The following is a 27,768-nucleotide window of genomic DNA, read 5'->3' as shown; positions in this document are numbered from 1 at the left end:
GAAGATCAAATGTGACTTTATTATACTGTTATAACTGTTGAAACTTAATGCACTTTAACAGATATAGTAAGAAAAAATCCTATCCATTACCTTTTTTCATTTGGTACACTATTAGTGCACTGTGATTGCTTGAGAGTGGAATAAGTCATCATGAAAATCTAAGGCATTGCTCAAAATGATATTCCCTTAAGGAATGTCACTTTAACTGTTGGTCAGAAGAAGGGACTGCTCATTCCTAGAATATTAATCTTGAGCCCAATAGAAACAAAATATAATAATTATCTTAGCCTTCAGATACAAAGTTTGAGGACCTGTTTCACTTCTTTAGAAGCATAGTTCTATTTTCTTTAAGTAAAAATGAGAGTACCAATTAAAATAAAGATGATGATGAGATAAGGGAAATCATTATTTTGGTAGCTCTACTTTGAGGGCTAGCCATTTTCCTCTTTAAAAATCTCAATTTGGATATATGTGTATTCCCTTTCTTTGGTTTTCTCCCTTGTAAAATGAAAAATATTATAAAGTCACAAGGCTCTTTCCATCCATGACCAATAATTTAATTTTCAGTAAGTTACTAGTCTCTGTTTCAACTAAAGTGAAATGGAAATAAACAGGGGTATCTAAGGAGGCTGATCACTGCTAAATTGCAAACACAAGAATTTTTTTGATATGATCATATTCCAGGACCTTATGCTTCATTTTGGAACAAAGAAGTTAGATTTTCCCAGCACATTTAATAAAATTCATCTCTTGAGAACTGATTTATACTAATACAACTCACACACACAAAATAAATTTAGAAAATATGTCAGCTCAACAGTGGGATATAAAAATATTATCAGCAAGCTACCAAAACACCATTCAGGGGTTATCATATCCCCTCCTCACTATACAAAGGGGTATGTATGTTACACAATGAAAATATAAATTAGGATTTACTGGGGGAAATTCAGAAATGGAGAAGTAGCAGAGCACATGAATCCTTCAAGCTCTCATCCCACAAAGAGTCTTACTTATTCAGGGCATAGCTGGATTGCTATAGAAAGAGTAGGGCTCCTGGAGGAGGGTGATGCTTATATAATGCTGAACTTATTTATAGGGAGAATGGGACATGGAAATAAAAGACAAGATTGAGAACTTGTCAGAGGATTGGAAACAATTAAAAGAATGGAAATATTAGCACTGAAAAATATAATAACAATGACACATTTGATGGTTGTAGTAGTAGTTTAGACACACCAGAAGAGAGAATAAATGTGCTGAATGATAGATTGAAAGAAACATGCAAATGAAGCACAGATAAGGCACAGTGAGAAATTTTAATTTATGAAAAATTGGAATCTCAGACAAAGAGAAAAGGGACAAGGGATAGAAGCAATATTTGAACATAATATGGCTGAGAATTTTTCAAAGATGATGAAAGACATCAATATCCAGATTTAAGAAGCCATACAAACTCCAAGCAGGATAAGATTCCTAAGCACAGCATAGTAAAACTTCTGAAAACTAAAGACAACAGCAAGATTCTAAAAATAGCTGGGTGGTGGTGGGGAGAAATAATCCAGAATACCTTCAGAAAACAACATTACACTAACAGTTGATTTATCAATGAGACAAGGGAAGATAGAAGACAGTGGAATGATACTTCTTAAAGTGTTGAGAGAAAATATCTGCCAATCTAGAATTTTATACCCTGAAAAGATATTCTTCAAGAATGGAAATGTAAAAGACTTAAAAAAAAAAAAAGAGTAGAGAGATTTTATCACCACGAGATTCACACTAAAGGAAATACTAAATGGAATTCTTCAGGGAGGAGGAAAGTGATTCCAGATGGAATGTTGGAGATGCAGGAAAGAATGAAACACAATAGAAAGATTCAGTATCTAGGTAAGTCTAAATGAATATTGACAGTTTAAAATAGTAATAAAGTTATATCCATGGGATTTAAAAATATTTATAGAATTAAAATATAATTACAGTAGCATGTAAATTGAAATTAAAGTGGTTTAGGGTCTTTGTGTTGTCTTGGAAAAATAAAAATACCAATTTGTGTTAGACATTAATTAATCAAGGATGCATGTTGTAATCTTTAGGGTAATCACTAGAAGAATAGTAAAATGTAACTGCCAACCTGATAGGGAAAATGGAATAATAATAAATATTCAATCAGAAATAAGGCAAGAAAGAAGAGAAAAAGGAACATAGAATAGGTAGTACAGATAGAAAGCAAAGATAGAAGACTTAACCCAAATATATGATAATTATATTGGTAATTATATTAAGTTTAAATGAACTAAGTGCTCCATTTAAATTATCAGAGTTGATTTAAAAAATCTTTGAGTTACTTATAAGAGACACATCTAAAATATAAGGATAAGGATACAGAAAGGCTAAAAGTAAAAATGCAAAGCGATAATAGCATGCAAACATTAATCAAAACCAAACTGGTATAATTTAATTAATATCAAAGTACAACTTTATTAGTATCAAAGAATACATAGGCAAAAATCATTATTCAGAGATAAAAGGGACATTTCATAATGATTAAAAGTTAATATTTCTGGGATGCCTGGGTGGCTCAGTCGTTAAGCGTCTGCCTTCGGCTCAGGTCATGATCCCAAGGTCCTGGGATCGAGCCCCGCATCAGGCTCCCTGCTCCACGGGAAGTCTGCTTCTCCCTCTCCCACTCCCCCTGCTTGTGTTCACACTCTCTCTGTGTCTCTCTCCATCAAATAAATAAATAAAATCTTAAAAAAAAAAAAGTATAATACATCACAACCACTTGAGGTCGTTTTAGGAATTCAAGGTTGGTTTGACATCTGGAAATCAATCACTGTAATTCACATTAACAGAATAGAGGATATGGTCATCACCATAGTTGTATAAAAAATGTTTAATAAAATTTAACATTCATTCATTCATTCATTATTTTAAAAACTCTCTCAGCAAATAGGAATAGAAGGAAACTTCCTTAATCAGATAAAGGTTATCCTCAAAAGGAAGGAGGAGTGTTTGGCACTCAGCTCTGGTATCAATCTATTTTTTTCCTGATGTAACTCAGACCACTAAACCTTCTCCTTGCCCGTTTCTGAAAGGGGACAGAAAGTGAGCTATATACACAGGTCATCAAGATGTGTCTATCTTCTACATGGGAAGCCAAGTAATAATGAGAAGTTTGCTCTGTGAGAATCAGAGGAGAATGAATGAGATGATGTTCATAGCCAATATCCATTAACTATGAGACACTGATGTATACATCTTTGCATAGATGAGAACACTTGTGTTCTTGAATAAGAAATATATTTCTGAACTCTATGCAGACCATTTCTCTTCTATTAAGGGAAATTATTTTTTTAGACTGAGTGTAATGTGAATCCTTGGGCTGTGGTTTTACACATGCTAATATAGTCATTCTCTGATTCCTGTTGGCTCTGTCATTCTTCTATTCCTTTGCTTCTCTCCAAAAATCCAGACATCCCAAAATACTTTAGGTTTTTCAGTGAGCCAGGCTGATTTATTCATATGTACATTTTGCATATTCTGTGACATTTTCCTGGAATAACCTCTCCATCCTCACACCACCTCCACGCCTCATCCATTTGGCAAACTCCTATTTATTCTTCAAAATCCAACTCAAGTATCTTTCCTCTGTGAAGTCTTCTCTTCTTTACATTGTCACTGTATCTTGCTTGTCTTCTAGAATAGTACTAATCTTACTTGTTAAAATGTTTAGTTCTGTCTCCCTATTAGATTTTTAATTTCTTGAGAGAAGGTTCTGTGTCTTTATATTTGTATTCCTAGTATTTAAGCCCAATAAAAGTTCATTAAATGAAGGAATGAATGAGTGAATGAATAAACAAACAATTGAATGAATCCACCTCAGTAGGGCTCTTTCTTCTTATGATCACCATTTGGGTATTCTGCTAAGCACTCATGAACTCATTCTAGCTAGTAATGAAAACTTCTCTGGTTGAGTACATTAAATTTACAATCAATAATTAACTCTAAATTGAATTTATAATTGCTTTTATCATACTACTACAATCATGGATATTCAAAATGCTGATTTCCCAGATGCATGTCATAACCTTACTTTTTAATTTCATCCTGCTTCTCTTAAATAAACAAAAGGAAGAAGGGGTAGAAGGAATTGAAAATTCTGAGGAATAACTTTAATTAATTATGTAAATAGCTTGAAAAAACATTGTAAAATAAGATTCAATCCAGAACCAAGATAGAGTATTAATTCCTAATTAAGTTCCGTGGTTTAATACCAAAGCAAATAAGTGAGAGCAGAGTTGCCAAGGAAATGGAGAAACTAGTTCTTCCCATTGCTTTCCAGCCCTTTGCACTCATGGCATGTATAGGAAGTGAAATTACTTATAGTGCCCTGGGATAAATGGATGAGGCTGCTTGCTGTTGAAGACCAGCTGGGCAGGGGTTCTGGCTGCCCTAGGCTCTCCCTGGCTGTGGTGAGAGTTAAGGAAGTCAGGATCTCAGTGGTCCATAAGCTCTTTGCAGCAGACTGTTGGGGAAACTCTGAGGTTTAAGAAAGGGGAGTAGACTGTAACTACAAGGATTTATGGTCTTGGCGCTCAGCCTGGTCTAACTAGGAAGTGTTTGAAGTAAGCGTATACTACTTAAATTTCATAGTTAGGATTGTTTAGGCCAGTGCTTTTCAACTCTGTTTTAGATTGGAGTCACTTAGAAGCTTTTAAAACATAAAAACACAGCAAAGCTGAGATCCTACCCTGGTATAGTTAAATCAGAGTCTCTGTGGGGAGGGGTATGGGATAGCATCAGTGTTTTTAAAAAGTTTCCTACTGGTGATTCTAAAATATGTCCAGAGTTAAGAACCACTGGCATAAGCAGTGATTGATGATTAAAAATTATTAGTAAGGGATCTAAATTCTGCATATGTTTTCAAAAAGTTAATAATTAATATATACGTATTTATATATTAATACTTACAAAAATACTTAATTTAATACTTATACTTCATGGGTTTTTAGCATAGGAAGCTTTTTGTTTTTGTTTTTATTGTTGTAGAATGGTATACGCCAGTCAGTAGTTTGTGTTTATTGCAAACTGTAGCCATATTCTTAGAAGGATATAGCCATTGGAGTTTTAATCTTCAACTTAATGCTTATGAAGTAATGGCAAACATGATTGCTGAATTGATCAGGAAGAGTAACACTGGAGGTTTTTAAACTAAGCCTTGAAGAGGAGATAGAATTTAGATATGCAGAAGAGGTGGAGTGAAATGGGGGATAAGAATTGTAAATGCAGGAACAGAATGAACACCCGGGAGGAAGAGGTACAAGAAAATTTCAGAGAAGAGTACTACAGAGTCTGACCGGGGCTCAATGGCAATGGAAAGGGCGGCCAAAGCCAGCTGTCTCTTGAGGGCCTATGAGAGCAGTCCAAGGAGACCACCTTTTCACCTGTAGCAGTTGAAAACGGCCATGCCCAGGATCCCTTGGTCTCTAATCCAATGATGTGTGGAAGCTTGATTACAGATAATGTTTACTGAACACTAGCTATATGCCAGGCACTTTTCCTGAGCACTTCATGTGTATTAACTAATTTAATCCTCACAGCAACCCAGAGAGCTAGGTTCCATTTGATCCCTGGCTTACAAATGAGGAAATGTGTAGCCTGTAGGCTGTTTTGGGGATGTCTCTATATTTTCTCTGTATGGCTCTGATCCAGAGTCCACATGATATATTTACTGGGCAGTGAATTATATAGTTAAAACAGAAATGTACAAGGTAGGCAGAGGGTGAAGGTGTGTACTCGGAAATAAGGTCAACTAGGGATCAGAAAGTTAAGTATTTTGAACTCTTTTTCCCACAGATATGAGGAATTTACTGATATTTTTTGAGCAAGGAATGGGATGATGGAAAATTTTAGTACAGTAGGTCTGGAAAGAGGAGTAGGGTAGTTAAGGATAGGGGAGGGTGGGAGGTAAACATTAGGAAGCTAATGAAATAAACTAGAGATGACGTGATAAAAAGCTAGGTCAGGGTGATGGTAGTAGTAATGGAGAGGGCACAGATGACAAGTGCCCATCATGAAGGTCCTGGTGACCACAGAGTGAGCCTGGATGAGCCATGGGAGGTCAGGGGGAACAATCCCGATGAAGGGTAGGTGGTGAACTGAATCATTCCAGCCTGGGATGTGTTATTATATTTCATATCCTGACTTCACGTTTTAAATTTTATTTTGCATTCTTACCTATTTTTGATATGGATGGCAATATTTATCTGTATACATTAATTTCACATTAACCCATTACCTAGTGAAAATAGGATATTGACATTACTATCTGTAATTAATATAGTGTTATTTTTATAATAATATGTACTATTATTAATAATACTATTACTTACTTTAGATTATCAGACCAGGATGAAGAGGGCAAGACCAAGCAGAAGTGTATCATATCTGACCCCTCCTTTTCCATGGTGACAGTTCAACGGGAAGATAGTGGAATAACCTGGGAGACCAATTCAAGCAGGTCTTCCACTCCTTGGGCCTCGGAAGAGAGTCAGACTTCTGGTGTGTGTAGTCTGGAAGGGTCAACTGTGAATTCTCCTCCAGGGAATGTTTCCTTTATTGTGGATGGAGTTAAAAAGGTTCGGAAAAGAACGCCCAAGTCAAAGCGTGGCTCACCATCACTGCGTCGGAAAGGCAACAAAAAGAGAAATTCTCTTGAATCTCAAGATGTTCCAGCAAACACAAAAGATAATCCTTTAATTTCAGAAAGCCAGGTATTAAGCACCCAGAAAGAGAAGTCATCTACTGGCATTTATGATAAAACGAGAAAAAAGACCACCTCAAATACACCTCCTATTACCGGGGCAATATACAAAGAACACAAGCCCTTAGTGTTAAGGCCAGTTTACATAGGAACAGTACAGTATAAAATTAAGATGTTTAATTCAGTTAAAGAAGAATTAATTCCTCTACAATTTTATGGAACATTGCCAAAGGGTTATGTAATTAAAGAAATACATTATAGGAAGGGGAAAGATGCATCCATTAGTCTAGAGCCAGATATGAGCAATCGTGATTCTAATATAGTTTCTCAAACAAGCAAATTAGTAGGCCAAAACATAGAAGATGATAAGGTAAAAGAGTTTGCTTCACCCTGGAAAGCTGCATCCTCTAAAGGATCAGAGTCCTTGACTTCCTCATTCAGTCGTGAAGATGAAAAGAAAATTTACGTTGATTCTCCACTAAAGGCCGCATCTGCCACCAAGCACACAGTTTCCTCTTATGCAAGTAATGACACAGCAGAACAAGAAATACAGCTCAACCCTCCACAGTTAGTGCCACGACAGCCAGGTGATGAAGCAAAACTCCATGAAATGGAGCCTTCCTCTCTTACACCTGATACATCTACAACTGGGTTCCTGGAAACAGCGAAAGAAGAATTTGAGCCTGATTCACAAGAAATGGTAACTTCAGTCTTACCACCGTTAGTGGATGAGGTAAAGAAGGAAGATATGTATTCTGTTGACCATTCCATTTCATTGGAGGCAGAAAAGGATTCTCTGGAAACAGGTGCACCAGGTCTGGCAGCATCCATCGAGGAAGATTTTGGCCCAGAGACAACAGAGCTGGACCTGACTTCACCAGAAAGGGCAGAACCAGTCTCTAAACAACAAACCCTCCCTCCTTATTGTGATGTCAAAGGAATGGAGGAAGAAAACGTGCCTGAGCCATCCATTTCTCTTTCTGAACCTCTAGTGTTAGAGGAACCAAAGAAAGAAGAAGTTGAAACTTCTCTACTGATAGCTGCTACCTCTGAACCTGAAGATTCTAATTTAGTGGAAGAAGAGATCATAGAACTTGAATACCCAGAGAGTCCATCTATTTCCAAGAAGCCCTTCTCACCATATTTGGCCACTGAAGTGGAGCAGGAAGAAGAGGAGATCCTTTTACCATCACTGAAAACATCCACACCTGAACATGTTGCTTCATCTGAGGAAGAAAGAGAGGAAAATGAGTCTGTTTCTACTGATTCTGCTTTTGTATCAGAGTATTCAGTCCTACAGGATTTGCACCATGAACTAGAGAAGCAAGAAGTTGAGCCAGTTTCTCCATCCACTGTAAAAGGTATATCTGAACATGCAATTTTTTCAGAAGAGGAGAATGAGGAATTTGAGCCTTTGGCCTCTGCATCTGAGTGCTCTCTGTCACCATCTACAACTGAGCAGACTTCTGAATGCCAGTCCCCTCAGTTTTCAGCAGCTTTCTCAGAACACGTGGTCCTGTCCGGAGAAGAAGCTTCAGAAAGTGGATGTTACACACCAGATTCCACATCTGCTTCTGAATATTCAACTCTATCCCAGGCAACAAAAGGGCCACCGATGAAAACAATTGACCTAAAGTCCCCATTAAAATCAAAAGATGTTTCTGAGCACACGATTTTGTCAGAAGAAAAGAAGGAAGACACTGGATTGTGTTCCCCAGATGTGGCCTCTGTCTCTGAACGCTCTCTCTCACCATCCATAGCTGAGCAGACTTCTGAATGCCAGGCCCCACTGTTTTCAACTGCTACACTGGAACAGGCAGTCATGTCAGAAGAAGAGGACCTAGGAAGTGAGCGTTTCACAGCAGATTCAACATTGACTTCCCAAAATGCAGTTCCACCAAATGCAACACAGGAATCCCCAAAGGAAATAATTGATGATGTGTCCCCATTAAAATCGAAAGGTGTTTCTGAACACACGATTTTGTCAGAAGAAAAGAAGGAAGACACTGAATTGTGTTCCCCAAATGTGGCCTCTGTCTCTGAACTCTCTCTCTCACCATCCACAGCTGAGCAGACTTCTGAATGCCAGGCCCCACTGTTTTCAACTGCTACACTGGAACAGGCAGTCATGTCAGAAGAAGAGGACCTAGGAAGTGAGCGTTTCACAGCAGATTCAACGTTGACTTCCCAAAATGCAGTTCTGCCAAATGTAACACAGGAATCCCCAAAGAAAATAACTGATGATGTGTCCCCATTAAAATCAAAAGGTGTTTCTGAGCACACGATTTTATCAGAAGAAAAGAAGGAAGACACTGAATTGTGTTCCCCAGATGTGGCCTCTGTCTCTGAACGCTCTCTCGCACCATCCACAGCTGAGCAGACTTCTGAATGCCAGGCCCCACTGTTTTCAACTGCTACACTGGAACAGGCAGTCATGTCAGAAGAAGAGGACCTAGGAAGTGAGGATTTCACAGCAGATTCAACATTGACTTCCCAAAATGCAGTTCCACCAAATGCAACACAGGAATCCCCAAAGGAAATAATTGATGATGTGTCCCCATTAAAATCAAAAGGTGTTTCTGAGCACACGATTTTGTCAGAAGAAAAGAAGGAAGACACTGAATTGTGTTCCCCAAATGTGGCCTCTGTCTCTGAACGCTCTCTCCAACCATCCACAGCTGAGCAGACTTCTGAATGCCAGGCCCTGTCATTTGTAGCTACCCCATCTGAGCATATTGTCCTATCAGAAGAGACAGTAGAAATTGAGCGGTACACACCCTCCTCCACCTCGACTTCTGAATTTTCAGTACCACCATACGCAACACCAGAATCACAGGAGGAAGAAATTGTCCACAGATCCCCTTTAAACCTAAAAGGTGCCTCCTCACCCACGAATTTCTCAGAAGAAGAGCAAGACATTGGACCTTTTTCTCCAGACTCAGCATTTGTGTCAGAATTCTCATTTTCACCCTATGCAACTCAGGAAACGGAGAAAAGAGAATTTGAATGTGATTCTCCAATATGTTTAACATCACCATCTGAGCACACTATTTTGTCAGATGAAGACACTGAGGAAGTTGAACTATTTTCTCCAGACTCAGCATCACAAGTTTCAATCCCACCATATAGAATCCCAGAAACAAAGAAAAATGAATTTGAGCATGATTCACTGGTAACTACAATATCTGCTTCTGGATATTCTGGCTCTTCAGAAGCAGATGAGGAAGACACTGTGCCAACAGCTGCCACACCCATACCTGAGCACCTTGGTTCATCACAGAAGCAACAAGCCAAACCTTCCCCTTCAATGTCTGCACCCGAAGACTTGAGTCTGCCATCTTCAACAAATAAAAGAGAGATCACAAAATTTGAGCCAGATGCTCAAACAATCTCAGTGTCTGTATCTGAATATCTCATTTTGACACAGCAGCATATAATTCAAGCATTTCCCGAACCCGAGTCTGAAGACTTGATTTCACCATATTCAACCAGTGAAACAGAGAAGGGAGAAATTCAGACTAGTTCACCAGCAGCTGCAACAGCTGTTTCTTTACCTGCACAATCATTTACAGTAAGGGAAGACACCAAACCAGTTTTGCATTCATCTCAATATTCAGTTTCACCTGATTCAGTCCATGCACTTCAGAAAGAACAAGAAGCCAAAGCATCACTCACTCCAAAAGCTGCAAATGAACAGATGGCTTTGTTAAAAGTTAAAAGTAAGGAAGAAATTGTGCCTGATTCTCAAGAAGCTACAGCACATGTATCCCGGGATCAAGAAATGGAGCTTCAGCCTCCAAATGTTCTAGGGTCTGGGATGAAATATTCAGTTCTGCCTGACTTGGTAGATGAGCCAAAGAAGGATGTGAAACCCAATTTAGCTCCCACTGTGACATCTGAACTAGAACAGAGAATGTTGTCAGAGAATGAGCCTGAGGTAATAAAACCATATTCACCTCTAAAGGACACGTCTTTATCTGGACCTGAGATTTTATCTGCAGTAAAAATGCAAGTGAAACACGACTCTAAAATAGTTGATACATCTAGAGTGTTGCATTCAGCTCCACCAGGAGTGCAAGAGGAAGCTGAACATGGACCACCCGCACCAGAATTTTTGGAAGAAATAAAGAAAGAAATTGAACCCCATTGTTCAATAACCACATCTGTAACTAAGCATGATTCAAGCTTACCCAAGTTAGGAAAAGAAGAAACCCCAACAGATTTATCTTTTACCACCCCTATAGAACATCCAGTCTTAACAAAAATAGAAAAGAGTGAATTAGGAAGTGGTTTGCCACCACTGGTGACATCTATAGATGAGCATTCACTTCTTAAAGAAGAAAAGGTAGCAAGGAAAATGAGTTCTTCTCCCACTGTAACTGCTGCATCTGCACAGCCAGCTTGGTCAGAAGCAGAGAAAGAAATTAAATTTGATTCACCTGCAAGAATATCCTCTCTATCAGATCATTCTTCATCCAAGGTAGAAACTGAAGAATTTAAACCTGGGTTGCCAATAACCAAAGCATCATCTTCTCAGCTTTCAGATGTATCTAAGGAAGAGAGGGTGGAAAATGAACAAGGTCTTTCATTTTCTACAGTCCTTGACTCTGAACAACTGGTTTTATCACAGAAAAAGAATTCTGTGTCTGCCTCAGAGGTGTCAGGGCCTGAACGTGTGCTTTTGCTCAACCAAGGTGGTGAGGTGAAGAAAAAAGAAACTGAACTTGCTTCTTCACAAGACATGTCACCCACACCCAAACATATAGTTCTGAAAGACAAAAATGAGGGAATGGAAAGTTCTTCTCCTGAGTTGGAAAATTTAGTGTCAGCAGACTTAACTTTGACCCCCAGAGATAATAAGAACAAACAGACAGTGGAGCCATCTTCTACAGCTCAGGGAGATTTCCTGTCAGAAAGACAAGACCTTGCTCTGGCGGAGCTTTCTTTGGAACTTGAAAAGAAAGACAAGCCACACCAAGTATCAGAATTACCAAGCACTGAGTCAGAATTCACTTATAGTTTAGGTGGGCAAGATGGATCCGTAGATACAAAACAAATAAAATCTCCCATAACCGAAACAGAGGATTCTGTCTTAGAAAAGGGCCTTGCCGAGCTTAGGAGCCGAAGAGAAGGAAAAGAAGAAAATAGGGAACATCATGTGTCAACTACAGTTGACCCTGAAATTTCAGAGGTTTCATCATGCCTAAGGGAGGAACCTCAGATTCAAGAAATTAAATCTTTCTCCCCCAAGGTAGTCAGCTTAGGGTCAAAAGAAGCATTGACCCCTCTGGTTGAAGGAGACAGCCCCAAAGAACCTCAACCACATACCTTTTCTTTAAAAGGATTATCAGAGAAGTTGAACCATTCAGCTGACATTAAAATGGGAGAAAAACAAGAAATAAGCCCATTACTGTCAACAGGAAATTTGAAGACACAAGTGATAGGATATATTGAAACAAAACTAAATGAAGAAACAGACCAACCAAATTCATTCTGTGTGCCCCAGAGTGTAACAGAACCATCAAAGATTGTTTCTTCTGACCTTGTGGAACAAGAGAAGCCTAGAAAAGCACTTCATTCAGATCAAGGTGTTAAATTACCTGATGTAAGCATGTCTTTTGCAGATAAACAAGATCTAGGTGTTAAACAATTTGTATTTATGAAAGAGAATTTGCCTTTGGAAGAATCAAAATCATTTATCACAATTGAGCCTGCAGATGTTAAAGAAACACAAATGCAAGAGGCCCTTTTTGTTCCAAAGGATGAAAGCTGGATGCTGGAAAAGCCAGAAAAGGATCTGGCAAGTCAACATGAAGAAAGAATACCGGGATCTGTGGAGCTGGGTTCCTCTGGCAGTAATGATTTGATGACAGGGCAGCTCAAGGCCGCTCTGCTGGATAAAGACCATACATGTGAAACCAGAGAGCAGCTTCTGCCACATTCTGCTGAAGAATCTCCTTTATCATTACGAGAGCCAGTATCTACTCTCAATACCTCCAGTGGTGACATAGAGACCTTATCAACTAAAACTTACTCTTCTGAAGAAATAAAGCTGGCTCCCAAACCAAAATCTTTCATTCCAACTGGAAATGTAGAGAGAAATGAAGCAGAGGGGAAGCAGATCTTCTCTTCTGTGGGGAATGAAAGTTTGATACTGGAGAAAACAAACACAGAATTTTCCAGGCCTTGCAAAGAAGGCAGCCAGGAAGAAATCAAACTACCTTCTGAAAGAATCCACCAAAAACCAGTGTCTGACCCATCAATGGAACAGATCAAATCAGAAATTATTCCCTCTCCCACCAAAGCAGCCCATTTCCTGGCAGAAGATTCAGAACCTGCCTTGGGCAATGAAAAAGAAGCACACAGGAGTGTATCTCCTTTAGCTGGAGAGAAGTCATTAGAAGAAGCAAAAATGATTCAGTCAAAGGTCGTGGATGATGTTAATGAGAGAGGGAAGCCAGCATCTGAAGTGAAAATACCCACACCAATAAAACCCCTCTCCTCAAGGCAAGAAAATGAAGAACCTCAACCCGCAGAGCCACCCGAGGTGACACAAAAGTTGCCTAAGAAGCCAGAGGCAGTTGAGCGAGGCCTTTCTGAGGAGAAGGGGAAGAAAGGAATTTTATCTTTCACATCATGGATGTCCAGTTTGTTTTTTGGCTCAAGCACTCCAGATAAGAAAGTTGCTGAAAAAGATTTAGAAACTCAGCCAAGTCCATCTGCAGAAAAAGCAGCGTCTTTGACAGAGTCTGAAGGAACAGCTTCAGCTGACTCTAATGCAACCGAGAAACCAGCTGATCGTCTGTTACCAGAGGCAAAACTTAAAATTGCTGAAAAATCCAGAGGCACTTTAGTTAAATCTGGTGAAGGCCAAGACTTTGAAGAAAAACCCACATCTTTATCAAATGTAGCAATTTTACAACAGCCAAAATCCAACTTTGAGGTGTCTAGTGAAGATTATGGGAAAAAAGAAATTCTAGACTATTCAGAGGAAATGGACCTAAACTCGGTAGTTTCTTCTGCGGATGGTGAGGAACATCTTGAAATTCAATCTTATTCTCCCATGGGTGAGAAATCCATTGTGGGAGAAGTGCAAAATGCGGTTCCTCTTCATATCACTGATAGTAAAAGAGCCCAGAAGCCAGAAATTTCTGATCCATCTAAATGGAATATTTCTATTCTTAAGAAAGAGCCAAGAAGTGATCAAAAAGAAAAATCACTCTTTTCATTTGATGCAGTAGATAAGGTGCCACAACAGCCAAAATCAGCTTCATCTAGCTTCACAAGTAAAAATATCACGAAAGAATCGGAGAAGCCAGAGACAATAATTTTGCCAGTAGAAGAATCTAAATGCAGCTTAATTGATCTGGGTGAAGAGAGACCGAAGAAAGAAATGCTAAAACCTACTTCCTTGAAAACTTCTGAAGAGGAAACAAAACTCAGGTCTGTTAGCCCAACTGAGGAGAAAGGTGACTTGGAGACCAGATCATATTCCGTGGCAGAAAACAAGGTGCCGGCAGAAAAGTCAGAAACTGTGGCCCCATTAGAACTTCGAGATAATGACATAGGGAGGGCACAAATTGCACATGGATCTAGCCCTATTAAATTGGAAGAATCAAAAGCTGCAACTGTGCTGCAGCAAGTCTCCCGAAATGAAGACCACAAAGAAGGACGCACAATAATGAAGCAGGAGAAAGAAGAAAAACAAAAGCTGTCACAAGTATTTTCAGAAGGAAAGCAGCAGCAGGAAATTCAGCCTTATTCTGTGAATGTAGTCAGGTCTATGCCTGAAGAATCAGGTATCTCCTTAAGTCCTCCTTTGGATGAAACGCAGCCATTTTCATTAGTTAAAACCGTATCAGTTACTGAAAAATCAGAAACTATGCTCTTGGAGGGTCACCCAGAAATCAGGGAAACAAGGGCAGTAGGAACTCAACCACATCCAAGAGAAGAAAGTAAAGTTTTGGTAGAGAAAATCAAGACGTTCCTTCCAGAGGATCTTCCTTATCATGATGAAAGAGATAACTACTCTTTACCTAAGGAAGGCAATCTGATATTGGAAAAGTCAAGCAGGGATATGGCAAGTCACAATGAAGAAAAGGGACAGGTCACAGCGGCAGAGCCATTGAAAGGTGGTTCAATAGATATCACAAAAGAAAGTATGAAACAAGGATCTCCATCTAAAGAATCTGAAAGGATTTTAGATCATCGTTTTGATGAAACAAAGAGCTTAGAAACCCCACCATATTTGTTGTCATCTGCAAAATCACAAACACTTGTTTCAGGAACTTCTCCAGAAATTAATACAGTGAAGAAACAAGAAATGCCAGGGTCAGAATTGACTCCAGATAGGCATACAGTCCATACTATCCAAACTTCTGAAGACCTAACATCTGAAATGTCTAAGCAATCGGTTCTTGCTTCAGAGCAGCATATGGAGGCTGTGGAAGATGCCCACATATCTTCAGCAAGTAGCAACTATGCTCAATTTATAAAGAATGCATCAGCAATCAATGCTGGTAGAAGGGTTCCTGCTAGAGAAAGATCCAAGGAGCCTGAAGACACATATGTGAAAGATGAAGACTTCACAGTGACTAGTAAGCCAGCTGGACTTTCAGAAGATCAAAAGAGTGCCTTCAGTATTATTTCTGAAGGCTGCGAGATATTGAATATTCATGCTTCTGCATTTATTTCTTCAGTTGATCAGGAAGAAAGTGAACAAATGCAAGATAAGCTAGAATATTTGGAAGAGAAGGCTTCGTTTAGAATTATATCCCTTCAGGACAGTAGTGAGGCGGTTTCTTGCCATAAAACATTAAAGAGTAAGTTAGAAGATTCTGATCAAGTTACATCACTGCAAGACAATAAACAAAAGGAATCTCTTAACATAAAACGGGAGGTAGCCACAGATTCAGAAACTGATGATTTCACCTTTAATCAGCCCACAGCTCCCAGTGAAGAAGATTATTTTGAAAAATATACATTGATTGATTATAACATCTCCCCAGCCCCAGAAAAACAAAAAGCTCCATGGAAATTAAATGTTGAGGGAGAACTCCCAAAGGAAGTTACAGAAGATACTGTCTCTTTCCCAGAAAGTTCAGAGGAAAGTGCCTTGGAACATGAATATGACTTGGTGAAGTTAGATGAAAGCTTCTATGGGATGGAGAAGGACTACAGCAAATTATCTCACCCAGAGACCCAGAAGCCTTTGGATATCCAGCCATCAGCTGACAGAGATGCCTCAAAGAGCATAAATAGAGAGGTGGACTTAAAGTCACTGGGGATGCCTTTATTTGGTGCAGAGGAAGGAGTTTTGTCACGGACCCAGATCTTTCCTACCACCACTAAAGCCATTAATCCCGAACTTCTGGAGGAGCCACCTGCATTTGCATTTTTATACAAGGATCTGTATGAAGAAGCAGTTGGAGAGAAAAAGAAGGAAGGGGAGACAGCTTCTGAAGGTGACAGTGTGAATTCTGAGGCATCGTTTCCAAGCAGGAATTCTGACACCGATGATGGAACAGGAATATATTTTGAGAAGTACATACTCAAAGATGACATTCTCCATGACACATCTGTATCTCAAAAGGACCAAGGCCAAGGTCTGGAAGAAAAAGCAGTTGGTAAGGATGATTCATACCAACTGATAGCTGCAGAAGGGGAAATTTGGGGGAGGTTTGGAACTATTTTGGGGGAGAAGAGTCTGGAAGAGGAACAGAAAGCTACTTACAGGGAAGGAGACTCAGTATGCCATGTGGAGACCCTTGACAATGAAGCTATGCAGGGGAAAGCTCCCATCACTGAGGAAGTCACAGTGGTTACCCAGAAGGTAAGCTATGCGGTTCCATTTGAAGACACCCATCATGTCCTGGAGAGAGCGGATGAAACGAGCAGTCAGAGTAATGAAGCAGCAAGTGCAAGTCCAGAAGTCAACCTGAACATCCCAGTACAAGTGTCCTTCCCAGAGGAAGAACTTGCATCTGGCGTAACTTGTGTTCAAGAAACACTGCAAGAAGAACCTAAAATAATGGTCCCACCTGAGCGAAGTGAAGACAGACTCTGCAGTAGCCCTGTTCAGGATGAGTATGAATTTGCCGAATCCCTGAATTATGAAATGGTTGCTCAAGACACTTTATCAGAGGAACTGTATTCAGAATCCACGCCTGAAGATGTGTTATCTCAAGGAAAGGAATCCTTTGAACACGTCAGTGAAAATGAATTTGTGAGTGAGGTAGAACAAAGTATGTCTGCCAAACAGAAGGAGTTGGGCAGAGAGAAGACAGAACAAGAACAATTGTCATCAGAGTCAGCAACTGAGAAGGAACAGAGGGAACCGAAAAAGTCCCAGATCGACACATACTGTTACACTTGCAGAAGCCCAATTTCTGCTGTTGACCAGATGTTTGGCATGCACAAGGACCATGAGGTTGCAACACTTGATACAGCGATAAGTGCTGTAAAGGTAAAAAAGATTTTAAAGCATATAAGTACATAATAATAATACATTTAATTTCTTTTCATATTTCCTCAATTTAAAAAATGACCAATATTTGATATCTTCATATTTAGGGATAATAGTCTGAAAGAAAGCTAAGAATTCTTCCCTAGGCATTCAGTTAAGATCAATTTGACAAATGTTTATTGGGTATACACTATGTGCAAGGCATTTTTCTAGGTTCTGGCAATAACAGTGTAAATAACACAGGGTCACAACCTTTGAGGGGTTTTATCTTATGGCGGTAGCCCTTAACATTATCCAAAAAAGCCAAATAATTTTTTTTTATTTTTTTTATTTTTTAAAGATTTTATTTATTTATCTGAGGGAGAAAGAGAATGAGAGAGAGAGAGAGAGAGCACAAGTGGCGGGGTAAGGGGGGAGGCAGAGGGAGAGGGGGAAGCAGGCTCCCCACTGAGCAGGGAGCCCGATGTGGGGCTCGATCCCAGGATCCTGAGATCATGACCTGACCTGAAGGGAGCCAGGCAACCAAGCCAAATAATATTAAATTGAAAAATATGCTTTTGAGCATAAAACACAATTTATTTTCTACTATCTACACTATCATTCTTTAGAAATACACATTTATATTACACTGAGCAATTTTATTGCAAGTTTTATAAAATATCCAATACAGTCATTTTAAATTTTGGTTTTCTCCATATTTCCTTTGTGTATAAAATTGATATTAAAAAAGGAAAACTTTTGCATTATTTCTATGTCTATAGACTCCTAATGTTAAAATGTTAAAAAGTTAGTCACAACACATATCCTTATGCATATTATTATAAATACTCTACTTCCCCAGAGATACTACTATAAGTAAAGCATTTAGTCTTTGTGATTCTCATGTACTTTTAGTAGCCTACTAACTGGAATTCCCACCCTTCTCTCTTCAAGCCATCCTCTAATACATTAGCCAGAATGACCTTAAAATGCAAGTATTCACAAGAATTGAGCACTTACTATGTGCCAGGCACTGTGTTAAGTTCTTTATATATAAGATATCTTTTACTCCTCATAACAAGCCTGTCATCATCACCAATTTGCAGATAATGAAATTGGTGCAGATAGGTTAAGTGATTTGCTCAAGGTCATGGAAGACAGACTACGATTGGTACCCGGGTCTGTCTGATGCCAGAGCTCACGCTCTTGACTGTATATCCTTATTGCTTGGCCCAGTGCCTTGCTAGTGGTGCAGTTTGCAATATGATTATTCAATTAGGTCACTGTTAAATAATTGTTAGGCTCATTTTGATTTTAAAAAAATGACATATTAGAATGTTGGCATTTTTTTTCCCAGAAAATTAAAACTTCTCAATTATCTAACATTGGTTCTGTTTCTCCAGGATGAAATTTTGTTGAAACTTTACCTGGTAAAGTTTGGGGGTAGAAGATGGAGCAATTTTTTTTTTTTTTAAATGAACTCTCAGGCTTCTGGATGCTTTAGCACTGGTGAAATGTGCCCTATTCTGTGATGACGGTTGGTCTTGTTAACTGACAACTACTGGGCACTGTCAGCAGAAAGAAGACTAGATTTTTTTCAGCTTTCTTAATTACGGTTTATTCATCTCTGAGTTTAAGAAATTAAAAAATAATTCTGTCTAAATATTATCAATTTAAAACAAATTTCAAAAGCAAGGAGATATGTCTCCTGATTTAAAACCATTTTAAAGTTTTTCCCCCCTGACTTTCTCTAAACAGTATGACCAAAAAAAAAGGAAAACTAGTTCACTAAAGCCAAAGAGACCTGCTTTGTTTCGCTAAATCAACTGTGAAGAGTAAGAGTTGGTTGGCAAACTTATAAAAATTAGAGATCAATTTCAAAAGTTATAACTTGAGAATTCCCTAGCATCTTGTGAGTAGGCCATTTGTGATTGTTCAGGAATTGGTAGCTACGTTTATAGATCACCCAGGTCCTTACTTCTCCTCCCCTGCCATTCCCACTGTGGTGGCTTATTTTTTGTTACTTAGCTTCTTCCTTTACTCTGTCCTTTCTTAGCCTTTATTGACCTCCCATTCCATGTGCTAATCATTGGGAATGAAAACAAAAAGAAAGGAAAGTGCACAGCATTGTGGGAGCACAGTGTTCTGAGAAAGGAACCTTTTGGGAGCGAGCGAAGTGGTGGAGTAGGACTGGGAGGGTTAGGGAAGTTGAAGCTTGGGTGACCTTCAGTAAGATAGAGTTTTTCCAGCAATCAAGGGCACGGAGGACATTCTAAAGATAGGGAATACCACATGAAAAAGCTCATGGGTGAGAAAGAGTTCAAGGAAAGATGGGGCTTGTGGAGAACAGGCAAGGGCTGTAGAGGGAAGCCGACCCCAGGATCCTGAAGGGGCTTCCATCCGTGTAATTTCTCCATCATTCTGTGGATTGTGAACCAGGCAGCCGAAACTTTGTTATTTATGTTGTTTCTTGGTAAGTTTAGTGGGATGGATTACAGCTGGGTTTATAACTACGGCTAAGATAGCTATCATCTTCCCTCATCATCCATACCTTTTCTAGTTGGCTGTCGCTTCTTGAGTGTTTTAACCCTTTGAGGGTTACTAGAACCTTTAGGTCTTTGTAGACAGTTTTCATCATTTGGTATGCTAAACTTCTGGCCTGGTGACATTCTGATCACCTTCTCGGGGTCAGGTGATCCAGGCCTATCTGAAGCCATTGGTACAACTATGAGGAGACCATTTGGATATGTTGGACCAGCAAAACGTCTGCAATCTTAGAAAACAATATATAAACATCGAGGCTTTACTAAGGAGAAAGAATTCAAATCCATAGTTTACTAAAACAATATGCTTTGAACTCATCTATTCAATAAGAAGTCTTTCCTCTTGCATGAGAAAATAAACTTTCTATTGCTCTCACTCATAAACCTCCTAATTGTTCTCACTCACAAACCTCCTAATTGTTTTCATACAGAATTATCTACAGTCAGTTTAGATAAAGCAGCAAAGAAAATTTAAAGATTGATTTGTAAGTGAACATGATATAGTAAATCTCTACCAAATATACTAAATTTATAAGGAAATTAGAGCTCACTGCTTGAAGTTCTTTTCCCAGATGTCATATGCTAAGCACATCTTAATTTTTTTCTTCAGGTCCAATTAGCAGAATTTCTTGACAATTTACAAGAAAAGTCCTTGAGGATTGAAGCCTTTGTTAGTGAGATAGAATCTTTTTTTAATACCATTGAGGTAAGTTACCATATCCCTTTTACTTTGACCTGGTTTGTTCGTGTCATCACAAGGAAATGATTCTGAGACAGAACAATCTGAATTAGGGATTGTGTGTACGTATGTGGTTTGCCATTGTTGGTTTTGTTCCATTAAAAATGAAGGTCTTTAAAGTCTTCCATCTGTGTGTCATCAGTGAAACTACTTCCTTTCTTTTTTTTATTAATTTTTTTATTGTTATGTTAATCACCATACCTTACATCATTAGTTTTAGGTGAAGTGTTCCATGATTCATTGTGCATAACACCCAGTGCTCCATGCAGGAAACTACTTCCTTTCTAAGGATAAACGACTTGCCCTTAAAAAGATATATGCATTTTTTGGGTGCTTACTATGATAGGGCAAATGCTTTGCATGATTTATCCAATTTAATCCTTACAGTAACCATACAAGACAAGTGTTATTAATATTGTTCCTATTTTATAGATAAGAAACTGAGAGTTAAGTATATTACCCAAGGTCATAGTAAGTTGATAGTAAGTTGAGAGCCAAAATTTGAATTGATCTGAATTCTTATTTGCTCCACCATCCTATCCTTTACCGACTAGCTCTGCAGAAATGCTCAAAGCCCCTGCCAAGTGTCCCATGCCCAGGACAAATGAGTGTCTCTCATGGTACCACTGCCTTTGATGAGTTCATGCCCTCCTAGCTGCTGGCCCCGGCTCCCTCCGCAGTGAAGGGAGGTGGGGGGCAGTGCTCCAACCATATGCAGAGATGGCCCAGGCATCCTCACTTGGTCAATCAGGAGTGGCAGAGGGGGCCCCAGCAGAAGGCTGGTGCACAGTTTCCCTATCACTAGGGCAACTCCGTGTCCTAGTTTGCTTGAGAGGGGTCTGCTCAACTCCTGTTGTAGATCAGTTAACACCTGCTAATTATTTCTAGTATCCCCCACCAAATATCTGTTTGAGTGAGAATGGTGAGGCATCTGGATTTGTCCAGGTGGGCAATACAGTTTCTCCTACTGTGGTAGAAACTGCCCTTCCCTGGAAAGCTTGTGGATGTAGCATCCTGTCCAGTATCCTGCTGCTCCCTTCCTCACTCTATGATTTTCATGGAGTGGCGAAATGGCCTGAAACCCTCTCCACCACCTGAAGGCCAGGGACCTTCATTCACTGTGATGCCATTTTCAAGTTTTATCCTGTGTGAATGTAAGTGGGCAAGTCTTCCACACAAATCTCTTTTTTGTGTGTGTTTCCTTAACTAAATCCTTCCTGACAATCTCTTACAGTGAACTTTACTGCAAAGCTTACTATGGCCAAGAGGGTTGGTGGGTTGGAAACTTAGACTGTGCCCATAATCTATGATTCTCTTATCAGGACACCAGAGGTCAATTATTTGAAAGGCTGGTGTTTCTCTTAAGAGAAAAGAAAAGAAAAAAAGACATGAAAACAAGACTTCTTGTTTCATTCAGACTTGAGTTTGGTTTTTTTTTTTTTTTTGGCTTTGTTTTATTTATATTTTAGGAAAACTGTAGTAAAAACGAGAAAAAGCTAGAAGAACAGAATGAGGAGATGATGAAGAAGGTTTTAGCACAGTATGACGAGAAGGCCCAGAGCTTTGAGGAAGTGAAGAAAAGGAAGATGGAGTTCCTGCATGACCAGATGGTCCACTTTCTGCAGAGCATGGACACAGCCAAGGACACCTTGGAGAGCATCATGAGAGAAGCGGAGGAGCTCGACGAGACCGTTTTCCTGACTGTAAGCACCAGTTCAGATGGGCCCAGACACTCTGCATCTGCTATCCTTACCCAAGTCTACTTTTAGAATTCACCTTTCAGTATTCCCCAAGATCATTTTTTTTTAAAGATTTTTTTATTTATTTGACAGAGAGAGAAACAGCAAGAGAGGGAACACAAGCAGGGGGAGTGGGAGAGGGAGAAGCAGGCCTCCTGCCGAGCAGGGAGCCCGATGCGGGCCTCGATCCCAGGACCCTGGGATCATGACCTGCGCCGAAGGCAGACGCTTAACAACTGAGCCACCCAGGCGCCCCTTCCCCAAGATCATTTATAGTTCTGTGCAGGGTTTATATAATTCTGATACTTAATGATTAGGGCATGCCTGATACCTATGGGAAAGGCCCAGAAAAATCCTTAAAGTCTTTTTTTAAAAAAGATTTTATTTATTTGTCAGAAAGAGAGAGAGTGAGCACAAGCAGTGGGGGAGCAGCAGGCCGAGGGAGAAGCAGACTCCCCCGTGAGCAGGGAGCCCCATGAGGGACTCGATCCCAGGACCTTAGGATCATGACCTGAGCCGCAGGCAGACACCTAACCGAATGAGCCACCCAGGCGCCCCAAATTCTTAAAGTCTTAACAGACAGATCTAGCTGAAGGACACATGCAAGTCAGGTCACAGCATCATCCATTCACTCTGTCACATAGATTGGTCACCTTCTAAGACGGAAGGAAAGCAGCCTGAAAACCTTACTCATGCCGTGCTTTCCCTTTGGGTACCAGCCTGATCTCCCAGTGCCGGGCATCCTCAGGCTGGCCTCGGGGCCCGTCCTCTCCACCCCTACTCCCTCATCTGAAGTGACTTCTCAGAGGGACCTTTCCCTCCGGGCTTCAGCAGGTGGCTGAGGGTAACATTCCAGTACACTTGCAGCATGCGGAAGAATGACGTAATGTGATGCCTCTTTCAGGTAGCACGTGGATGTTTTTGTAAGAGTCTTCCTGGGGACCAGATTCCCTAATTCAGACAAATACCTTGTGGACTGAGATTCCCCTGGGTGATCCTCAGATTGCACCACAGAGGCAGCTCTTTGCTCTCCTAATTCCCTAGAACATTCAGTAAGATACTGGTTCTCCATGGAACCAGGATTAACCAGAAGTGGTGTAGGCCGATCCCACACCTAATTGTCAAACTGGAGGAAAGCACCATCTTATGATGAGCGGGGACCTCCCTTTCAAAGTTCCCCAGTCCTCCCAGCTCTCTAGTAAAGTCTGGAGATAGAGCAAGGCAAAATGGAATAATGTTAGGCTTTTGATTTGTGCATACTTCCAGCCAGGACAAATCTGAGTGAGATGGACATGACATCCTCAAGAGAGAATGAAAATCATTCAGTTGCTTTATGTTTAAGGCAAAGCTTTGGTCTTTTAAAATTAGGCACCTCTTGGGGCGCCTGGGTGGCTCAGTCGTTAGGCAGTCCTCTGCCGTCGGCTCAGGTCATGATCCCAGGGTTCTGGGATGGAGTCCCACATCGGCTCCTTGCTCAGCAGGGAGCCTGCTTCTGCCACTCCCCCTGCTCCTTCTCTCTCTCTGTGTCAAATAAATAAATAAAATCTTGGGACGCCTGGGTGGCTCAGTTGTTAAGCGTCTGCCTTTGGCTCAGGTCATGATCCCAGGGTCCTGGGATCGAGCCCCGCCATCGGGCTCCCTGCTCCGCGGGAAGCCTGCTTCTCCCTCTCCCACTCCCCCTGCTTGTGTTCCGTCTCTCGCTCGCTGTGTCTCTGTCAAATAAATAAATAAAACCTTAAAAAAATATTAGGCACCTCTTGTGAAGTATAACATTAATGAGGTTCTTTGTGTTCCCTAAGAACCTTGCCTTTGTTTGATAAGAATATTTTCTCTCTAGGACCAATTGTAAAAAAGAAAGCATTTTTTTTTCTGCTTAGAAAAGTAATATGTATCCATTTTAGAAAATTTGGAAAATACAGAAGAGCACAGAGAAGGTGTCACCCAGAGATAACTACTGATTACATTTTAGGTATTTACCCCACATTGAACAAATGCAAGTCCTTTTTCTTGCTTTGGAGAATTCTATTCTGGAAGCTAAGCTGCTTGTTAATGAGTAGAGAGGAGCAGCATAAGAATTCATGGCTGGCTTTGCTTATCATAGAGAGTAGAGCAGAACTGGAAACTAAAGCGCCCTCCATTCCTGCCCAGTCCTCCTCCCCTTCTGAGCACTGATTTCCTTCCAGAAAGGGGCTGTAGCCTTCCAGAAAGAAACAGCCTCAGGGAAGCTAAAAAGTTACCTTTAGAACATGCATAATCTTAACACTCTTAGTTGGTTTTTCTTTTTGTTGTTAATTAGTCTCTCTCTTTCTCTCTCTCCCTCTCTCTCTCTCTCTCCCCTTTTCATTCCCTCATAAGTCGTTTGAGGAAATCAATGAAAGGTATATAAAACATGGCACAATGTAGTGGCGACTGAGAATAGCATGACTGTATGCTTTATTTTTAATATTTTGATGCTTTCTAGAAAATGAGCTGCCAATTAAAAAATACATACATTTACTGAGCTACTGAATTTTCACTTTTAGACACTGTGCTTTTAAAAGCTAAACGACAGCTTTGAAAGAAAATTGCATGTGCTTTAGTTAAATAACAATTATCATAATGTAGATTTTTAACTGCTTCCTTTAGATGTGTTCTGTATTTTCAGCCTAATCTGGACCATCTTTCTTGTCATTGCATACAGAATACTGTGTAGATACTTAGACTTATTGGTTAAATATGAGCATTTGAAAGAATCATTCATTTTTGCTTTGAGTAATTTTATGACTTATGTAATCTTAATGGAATGTTCTCTCATTTTCTCTTCAAAAGATAGGCATGCATTTATCTTTCTGCTCAGCTAATCTAAATGAATCTTCCTCTTTTGATTATGTTTTATCTTTGTTGCTGTTGTTAACACTCAATCTAAGGGAAATTTGTCATTATCTTAAAAGGCAAAACACTCAACAAGAAACTAGGAAATGTCTATAAAAACACATACCATCAGATCTATATTTATCTTTTGGAGCATCTGATATATTTATTTTTATTTTTATTTTTTGGAGCATCTGATATTGAACTGCTCATACTGATCTGATACATTTTCCCTTTTGCCTCAGGGCAAGACCTGAGGTCCTTCCTACCAGTTGAGCCTAATGTTCTTATCATTTTTACCCCTTTCATGTAAATTTTTAAAACTGTATATTGTAAAATTATAAAATTGTGAGTTTACTTCAATGCCACATTGCGAGAGAGCATAAAGCAAAATAAAAAATTTGTATTTGTGATATACTAATATATAGAAACCTGATTTTTTCAGATAATGAAAACTGCACAGATAAATCCTGTTTACCTTCAAAAACAATCTATTCAACAGAATATTGCTAATAAGTTTTAAGAAAAAAACTTGTTTAATATTGACATTAATCAATAAAGTTTTATTACAGTGGCTCTCTTATAGATCAGTTACCCAGGGAGCTTTAAAAAGTGCTGACATCTGAGTCTTACCTCTTGAGATTCTGGTTTAATTGGTCTGGGGGATGGCCTAGGCATCCTTAAAGCTTCTGAGGTGATTTTAATGGGCAGACAGGGTTGAGAACCTCTGGTTTCTAACGGTCTATCCTTTGGCTCAATCGTTCCTCATACTGGCTGCACCTGAATTACCAGTGGGGTTGGTTAAGCCAAAGTCCCTGGAGCCTCACCCCAGGTCCACCAGAGGGGACCACAAGGTGGGACCAGGGCTCTGCATGTTTTCCAGTCCTCATGCAGGAGTCTGAGGCACACGAGGCAGGCCTGGAAACTCAGACCCAGGCTTTGCTCCCAGTTTTCTTTATTTTTTAAAAATTATACATTCCTCTAGGTATTACTGATTTGTATTTTCATCTAAAAAGTATATGGATTCATAGTGCCATTTCATATATACTGGACAGTGTAGATGCATTATTTGCTTATTTGTACTTCATCTACTCATGGAATGTACTGATTGATTGGCAGGAAAATTTGGCGAATAGAAAATTGCACATGCTTTTATCTTAAAAAATGCTGTAGCACATTTTTATTTTTCTGCACCTTAGAGTATTAACTTGCTAATATGAATTGGCATTCATTTAATTCTAAATACCATTTCTTTGGTTTCATGCTTGAACTTGTTCATCCGTGTGTCATTTTAATTCATTATTATTTCATTGTCCAGTTGACAATGAATTAATCTCTGCTAAAGCTGCATGCCACCTAAAGGAGAGTACACTTGGGATAACCATTATTTTCCTGTGAAGAAAAAAGATAGCAAAATTTGGGATTTGGGATTTAATGGAGGCCCTGTTAGACATGCGTGCGTGCACGTGCGCACGCGCGCGCACACACACACACACACACACACACACACACACACACACGTGGTGAAGCTTGATTGTTTCACCAAAAAGAAGGCTTTTATGTCCTCAAGACAACTTCTGCCTCACAGTCTGCCTCACAGTCTCAATTTTATTGGTGTTCCTTTCCATGAGAAGAGCTTATTACCTAGTTGGGTTTTTTTTTTTTACCTTGTTTCTTTTTCCTCCCTTCATATTATATCTCTAAAGGCAGTGCTGGTCTATTAAATGATTTTTCTCAACACTGAAAATGCTTAAATTAAGGAATGCTGTCAAGCATATTTAGACTCAATATTTGCATATTTTGAAAAACACATTTGCTTAGAAAATGCTGGGCTGTTAAGAAGGTGCATTTTTTTTCTCATGTTATAATAATGAAAAAGAAGGAGAGTTCCAACCATTATAGGACCTGCTTTTAAAAAGATGTTCAGTTGCCCTTTCATACACTGATGTTAAAATTGAGCAGATTAGTGCATAAGGGAAAACTCAAACATTTTATTTGTGGTATCTACAACCAGAACTTTTGTGTTTCAGAAAGTCTCCCATCTAGTCAGTGATGTGCATTGACTAGGCTTAGTATATGTATCAGTCAGCATTGTTCGTTAATTCAGAATCTATCATCTCCACCCTCTGAGCCCCCACCAAAGCCTTCATTTAGGTCCGTGGTATCTTCCCTCACCTAGAGCATTGTGGGCTTCTCCCAACCGATCTCACTACGCCTCTGGTCTGCATAGTTGCTCTGATCCTTTCTCAGACTCCTGCCAGGATATTCTCACCTTGTGAAGACACTTCTGTGGCTCTCCTTGCCTTACAAGATAAAATGGAAATGCTTGGTGGACATGAAAGGCTCTTCACAGTCAAGCCACAAACCTCCTTTTCATTTGTTCTCTATCTCCATTCCCCAGTTCACAAGGCAGCCCATGGGCCCCTCTGGCCCTCAGACTTGCTACACCCTCTCACAGCTCCATGCCTTGATTCACGCCATTCTTCCGTCTGCAACACCCTTCCTTCCTTTCCTGCCTCAGGAACTCCTACTCATTCTTTAAGACGCAGCCCAAATGTCACCTCTCTTTGAAGCCCCTACTGGACCCATCTGTCCCAAATCAGATGACAGTGAAGCTTATTATTCCTAACACTAGTTAAGTATAGTGGACACTCCTTAAATATTTCAGTTATATTTTATAATCTTTTCCC

General features: G+C 39.7%; 1 protein-coding gene across 2 annotated transcripts in view; it reads left to right on the top strand.

The window, feature by feature from the left end:
* CMYA5 (cardiomyopathy associated 5) overlaps positions 1-27,768 on the top strand; it is an 88,783-nt gene that overhangs the window by 27,025 nt on the left and 33,990 nt on the right. The window contains exons 2-5 of one of the 2 annotated variants that reach the window (XM_036098182.2): positions 6,398-17,228; positions 20,361-20,456; positions 21,959-22,192; positions 24,584-24,606. In XM_036098182.2, the coding sequence (XP_035954075.1) occupies positions 6,398-17,228; positions 20,361-20,456; positions 21,959-22,192; positions 24,584-24,606 (11,184 nt within the window). The remainder of the gene's footprint in view (positions 1-6,397; positions 17,229-20,360; positions 20,457-21,958; positions 22,193-24,583; positions 24,607-27,768) is intronic. The other variant, XR_004919214.2, reaches the window with a different exon arrangement.

Source organism: Halichoerus grypus, chromosome 2 (genome assembly GCF_964656455.1).
Source record: "Halichoerus grypus chromosome 2, mHalGry1.hap1.1, whole genome shotgun sequence".
Classification (NCBI taxonomy): domain Eukaryota; kingdom Metazoa; phylum Chordata; class Mammalia; order Carnivora; family Phocidae; genus Halichoerus; species Halichoerus grypus.
This window is presented reverse-complemented; position numbering and strand designations above follow the sequence as displayed.